The sequence below is a fragment of the Primulina tabacum genome, chromosome 6, assembly GCF_025594145.1.
Source record: "Primulina tabacum isolate GXHZ01 chromosome 6, ASM2559414v2, whole genome shotgun sequence".
Taxonomy (NCBI): Eukaryota; Viridiplantae; Streptophyta; class Magnoliopsida; order Lamiales; family Gesneriaceae; genus Primulina; species Primulina tabacum.
In genome coordinates, this window is record NC_134555.1 from 40,434,408 (window position 1) to 40,441,185 (window position 6,778).

Here is a 6,778-nt window from a genome sequence, read left to right on the forward strand (position 1 = left end):
TTCGTGCACAATGAACAAAATCAAGAACAATATTTTACTACACTTGCTCCTCATTACGTCCTAAAGACTCCAACTTCCCCTTTGGCGACACCCCACCACAAGAACCCTTAATCAGACAACAAATCTTTACACAATCCAATAAAAAAGAAAGCATCAAGAACAAAGCAATGATCAAAAGACAAACAATGAACACAAATACCAAAGGAATGTCAATGGCCTTGACATGAGCACTTGATGAACGAGTAACAACGACTTTCTTTACAAATTCTGCGGAACACCATGCGACGACGCTGCATAAACTGGATAGCATTAGTTTCCATATAGCCTGCATGGTTATATAGCATGACGTTTCGAGAGCTCTTTCTTCCATCTCCATACTCATCATGAAGTTCGCGGCAGCAAGTGAGAGACGGTCGGTAGCAGAAATCCTTACTGATTTCCATCCTTCCTTAATTGATGGAAAATTCTATTGTAAAACAGATCAAGCAATGAGGTATGTACAATAATTTGAGATTGAAAAAACAGATCAAACAATCAAGAACTTACCGGATTGTTCTTGCATCGTCAAAACTAAATAAATAGAAGAGGAAAGATCATATGGGATAAGGGCCAAAAATATGGGTTTAGATATGAAATATCTTCTTATTCATGGAAAAAACAAACCTCGTAAAAAACATGTAAAGAATCTTTAGATTTGTATGAATTAAAACTTGCTTTGTATTGATATACATATCTTAGATTAAAAAAAAAAATCCTAATCTGTAACGAAACACTTTCGATGCCAATTTGTCTAATTTATTAATCAAAGAATTAACAGCAGAGGAAGTAAAAAAGGAATTTTGTAATCCGTAAATTGTGTTCATTGATTTAAAGAATAGCGAAAACAAGTCAGAGAGAAAATAATTTTATGTTCTCGAAGTTTTATTATGAAGAGAAACTACTTTAATACAATCCAAGATTAGCTATACGGTAAAAAGAAATCCCAGTTTGAATAGGAAAGTAAGAAATAAAATATTGTATTGCGATAAAATATAATCTTGATAGGAAACTCTAATTAATTAAGGAATTCTAAATATATGAAGGCGAAATATTGTAACATGTAATAAATAGTACAATGTCTTTAATTTTTATTTGAAATTTTCAAAATTAAATAGCATAGTGAATGTACAGAGATTGAAAACAAATCATATAACCTAACAACATATTTACGCGTCCTTTTGAGTTCATAAAATCAACTTTTTTTCAACCTATATTTTTATGTGTTCGAAAATATAAAAGAAAAATATTTTGATAAAAAAAAAGTATTGTCACTTAAAATTTAGCGTTAGTATACCAAAATTTTAACTGGGTTCTAAAAATTTTAGCATAGAAAAAAATATTTTGGGACTTTTACGAAAATGTAGAAGATTCATTAAAACTCGAAGCTCTTATGTACTTAAACATATGTATCGATCAATGATTTTCTCATCTCGTCAACAAGGGCAATAGGTTGAGCTTCTCTCAACTTGAAAACGCTCTCAATGACGGATAACTCGGTAGCAGTCGTGTCTGATCCGCAAAATGATGTCCAGTCATTTACTGTCAAGCCAGCGGCTATCACTTCACTCCCACGATTCACTGTTCCAGCAACCAAAGGGACTTGAAGAAGGGGTTGAGAATTCATCCAGATCTTCAATGGATGTATGAGGATAAACCTGCTCAAACAGCCAACGTGTTTCGGGGATAGGATCATATAAAAAGGGAAATAGATTCACTTTCAGTAAAAAGTTGATTTCATAAGAGATAAGGATCTTACCAATCCACCTCTGTTGGAAAATGCACAGAAACCGCCCACAAGTATGTTGCCAGCAATTGTTTGCTGGAAAACTTCTACACCGAGAACATCAGCTATAATCTCCTCAGTTTCCTGATAAAAATGAAAATTGATAACTTCTCTTGTTACATGAACGAACTAAAACAGCATAGACCTTATTACTTCAAATAGCACTAATAGAACATTTACTTATTCCCTTTCTGAAGTTTTGTTGGCTGATTGACAAAAGTTGTGAGTTTTCACGGAACATTACTATCAAAATGTGTCTTTTGGTCACAATTTCGAGATTTATGACTTAAATATTAGCTCATCTGAATGAATTAACAAACTTATGAGACAACACAACATCAACATTTGAGAGGACCAAACAATTGAAGAGCATTTTGCATTCATATTGAACTCCTTGCTCTTCTTTATTCTAAAAGGGAGTTTGCTTCATTTCTGATTATGGTGTTGCTATTACAAATTAATAGTCGATGTATATCGAAAGATGATTGTCATATCCCGCGAGCAAAAAGTGCGGGACAAACAAAGAGTTCTCTCTCGCCCCGACTTCAAATTTATTTATGAGTCTTTCAATCTTTGGGTTGAAGATCTAATGCAAATAAGTGTACCCTGTCAAGATCAGGATGCGCAAGGACAACATGAACATTGCATGCAATGCAATTCCCCAAAGCAGATAATCGCTACTCAATGCGCTGCACAACTACCGAATCTGGCAGACTGTTCCTCAAATGTTGTAATTCTATAACCCTAGAAGACAAAAAATAGAGATTCAATCCAGCGAGACAACAAACACAAAACAAGAACATGACAGGTAGAAACATCACTTTTAGTCCATTTACGAGTAATCTATTGAAGAAGCAAAACATTTCTACCCACATTTTTTAATTAACAAGTCGAAAAGTGGAATATTAAACTAGCACACAGTTCTGAAACCATAGCATCTTCCATTTAGTTTCCTCTTTGTCTGATAGAAAGGGTTCCCCATAATCAAATTTCGATATTTTCTGTGATAAAAAGGCTTTCCTCAGACAATCTTTATCAATGTCTAATTCTCTAGTGTGCAGTTTCAAAGTCGTCATATTTTTGTGAGATTCTTCATGCAGCCAGCTAAACCAGTAGTAAATTGTGAGTCACGAGGTTACCTTGATCGATAGTAGTCTGAGGCAAAAGCAACCCGTTCTTGTTGCCTGCCAAAAGGTAATTTTGCGGGAAATGGGCACAAAAATTATTAATCAGCCAAAAGGAAGCAGCACAAATGCTATAACCTTCACAGCCAAAAAACTACATAATTCTCACCAGCACAAAGGCGTCCAATTATTCAAGTGCCCCCAAATCCCAATAGAGCTTTTAACCACAGGAATAATATCAGCCAACTCAGCCTCAAACGTCCTGCACAAACCATAACATCATTTTAACCCAGATAATTAATCCAGCAGACCAATTAATGTATATTTTGCAAGCAAATCACACTTTTAGAGAAATCCCAAATCAAAATTTGAAAATTTTCATTAGATTGTTGCTGGGTATCTCAAAGTAACATCTAAGGAAAATCCACAAAATAAACAACATATATGGGTTCAATTAAACCGATACCTGTAGAAATTTCCAGAACCACCGATAGCGACCAGGCAATAAGCATTGGTCAACTTGGGAAACACACCGATCTCACAATTATTTTCGTATTGCAGTCCTGAACATAAATAAAGTTCGTCATCCCATCTTCATACATGTAAGATGATGAAATTACTCATCGAGTACTTACTTGTTGCCATGATTATTAAAGGAAAAAGCCACCAATTAAGAATAAATACGGCGAGAAATCGAAGTTTCGAAATAGAATTGAAGATTAGGTTTGGTGATACTCCATTCGAGTCGGGATCATGAATGAAATTTGAATAAATCTCAGAAAGTTTGTCCGAAGCCGGACAGGTGAATATCCAGGATATATTCTTATCCGGTACATTTTCTTCTCGCGTTATCAGAAACCCAGACTTTCATACAAGTTCTCAGGAAGCTTCTATTCGGGCTACTTCGAAAATAGCACCTCACTCAAGTGCATCAGTATTAGCTACCTTATGCTTGACAATCATTACTGTCAGAACCATATGACAATCATTACTGTCAGAACCACATGAGTTTGGCGTATCAGAGAAGTTATCAGATGTAGGGTATGTGCAGCCACCTTACCCTAATTAGCAGGTGGACACTAAAAAAACAAGGTAATCATAAGATTTTCTCATATAAATAGCAGATGTGTATTTCATTTGAGAAATTCGAATATTTTTGTTTCTAAGCTATTGGCATTCACGTATATTCACACATATACATAGTCATTTTTCTTCTTCATCATTCACCTGCTGACTTAAGTATCGAAGTAGCTGCGCCAGACACCCCTCCGACGCCCTATTCACGAGTTCGTTTCCATGTTTGTAAGTTACAGTTGAAGTCATATTAGATAGATATATCTTCTCCACAAGATATATTCCTTGCACATTTTTTCAAACACAACTCTTATCAGATCCGGTGGATTACCCCGACCCTGTTCACCCAATTCCCCCGGATCGCATCATTGACGCCGTCTGTGAGAAATTGAGCTCAAGATGAAGACATGGCTCCTACAAGTAGGACAAATAAAGATACTTCTCGAGCTCTTGGAAATAATCCATTTATCTCTTGTCAAGACGGTCCTCCACTCACAGAACCTCCACCTATTATTACTTTGTCACCTGAGGAGTTGGCTCGGATTATATCCGATGCAGTGGAGAAAGTCGTAGCAAGAAGGGCCCCTTCTCATCATGCTACACACCCCGAAGGGGAGCAGGAGCGAGAGTAGGAGGCGAGAGAAAAAGAAGTGAGAATGGAGGAGAGAGAGTCTAGTGCTAGTTCTAAATCTCTTACTGTGGCTAAGGAGTTGAGGCAGAGGATGAGGATTTTGGAGGGGCAAATGGAGAGTCGGAATAATGCTCGGATAATCACTAAGGGATGCCCTTTGATGCCATTGTCTAGGAACCTTTGCCAGGACTTCAAATCTGCAAAGATCAATGATTATGATGACAGTGATGAGAGGAGCATTTGACCCGGTTGAGAATATGGTCATGTTGCACTGCTATAAAGATCGAAATAAATGCAAAGTGTTTTTAACTACTCTAATGGCCTAGGCCCATAAGTGGTTTGAATAATTGTCTCCTCAAGAGCATACAATTCGAACCAGAGCCAAAATGTTTGGATTATTTATTCTGAAAAAGTAAGGTCGGATTTGACCAACACAAAATACTCGTGGGAAAATCGATAATCCAAATAACCCGAATGTAAGGAGAAATTTCGACCCATGCCCGCCACCCTAATTCGACCCGGCCCAACTTGGCTTCTAAACCTCAGCAGAAAGGGTTTACAAATTCACCGAGATGAAATCAAGCTCCACTGATTAACATTTGGTCTAAAATGAGACGCCACTGTTCTCGAATGATCTCTCAAACAATCACGCGCCTATACAATGTTGAGAGCGCAATTGCCCGGAAAAATTCAAATTTGATTCGGAATTTCGTGGCTTCAGCTCAGGAATCCAAGCCTGCCCCATCCGAAAGAGTTTCAGCTATCGTGGATGAAGTTTCAATGCTAACATTGCTTGAAATCTCAGACTTAACGGAGGTTTTGCGTAAAAAGATGGGGATTGAAGAAATGCCCATGATGGGGGTTATGATGCCGGGGATGGGATTTGCACCAGGTATGGCGGGGGTGAAGGGGAAAGCAAGTGGTGGGCAAGCTGGGAAAGAAGAGGAGAAGAAGGAGAAGACGACATTCGATTTGAAGCTCGAGGGCGGTTTCGATGCGGCTGCCAAGATCAAGATAATCAAGGAAGTGAGAGCGTGTACGGATTTGGGGTTGAAAGAGGCCAAGGATCTCGTGGAGAAAGCGCCCACTTTGTTGAAGAAAGGGGTCCCTAAAGAGGAGGCTGGAAAGATTATCGAGAAGATGACGGCTGTAGGAGCAAAAGTTGTAATGGAATGAGGTAAAGTTTTTAGTTTGCACTGTTGGATTTAGCAAGTTTCTGTTATGATTTCCCATGTTTATTTTGCTAATGTTGCTGTTAACAGATAGCTCCCGATTGCCAAGCATCGGTCAGGTATTTGTACGTTTGATCAAGTCAAAAGTTCTATGCCAATCTCTTACTCATTCTCCTGTCCCTAGCAGCTACTAGTGAGAAAAAGGCGACCCAGTGCTTATCATATTCCTATATATTTTTGGAAGGGGTGTCTGGTTGTAATCGTTCATTGGATGTTTGATTTCATGCTGTGGACTGTACTTGTCATATTCTTATATTTTGGGAGGGAGTTTCTGGTTGTAATCTCTCAATAGGTGTTTGATTTCTTGAATCTTTTTTGTTCGTCCCTATGGTTGATGTTTCTTGATTTCCTTTGATGTATAAGCCATTGTTTCCTCTGTTTCTGGTGTTATGAACGGAGTATGAACTTTAATTGGACCTCAGTTGGTACTTGGTCTTAAACTCTTGGGTTTCAGTTAGGTGCAAGTCTCATTCTTAACATGGTATCAGAGTTCAACTTCTATCGTTATGTGTAGGACTGTTCATAGTTATGCCACTCGTTCTGCCCATAGTTGGGTCACCTGTAAACTTTATGTTTCAGATTTTCATTGATGAGCGTGAGAGAGGTATTAGTTGTATCACATCAGTTGAATAAAGTATCCGAGAGTTGCATATGAGTATTTAGACAATCTTCTCCTCTTGAGCTAGCTTTTGGGGTTGAGATAAGTTCAAGTCTCAATCTTAACATTTATCAGTGTTTGTCTGTAAACACTGGCTATAATGTATATACGTCTACATCCTATGGTTTGGAATTTACCATCGCACAAAGATTTCTTTTTTTTTTTTTGGATGATGATTACTATGTGATTTATTAGTTTTGCGTTTTCCGCATCTGCACTTGCAGTTTCCAAGCATGG

At 37.7% G+C, this 6,778-nt stretch overlaps 1 protein-coding gene and 1 pseudogene across 1 annotated transcript; one reads left to right on the top strand and one right to left on the bottom strand.

Moving 5' to 3' along the window:
- Positions 1-1,387: 1,387 nt before the first annotated feature.
- Positions 1,388-3,690, bottom strand: LOC142548224 (eukaryotic translation initiation factor 6-2-like; annotated as a pseudogene).
- Positions 3,691-5,210: 1,520 nt separating this feature from the next.
- LOC142549539 (uncharacterized) lies at positions 5,211-6,299 on the top strand. The gene is made up of 2 exons (XM_075658528.1): positions 5,211-5,828; positions 5,914-6,299. Exon 1 carries the CDS (start codon positions 5,261-5,263, stop codon positions 5,825-5,827), a length of 567 nt encoding a protein of 188 aa, XP_075514643.1. The 5' UTR covers positions 5,211-5,260; the 3' UTR covers position 5,828; positions 5,914-6,299.
- Positions 6,300-6,778: the final 479 nt, after the last annotated feature.

Excerpts from the sequence above, each read along its gene's own strand:
- LOC142549539 (XM_075658528.1), top strand. The coding sequence starts at position 5,261 with ATGAGACGCCACTGTTCTCGAATGATCTCTCAAACAATCACGCGCCTA.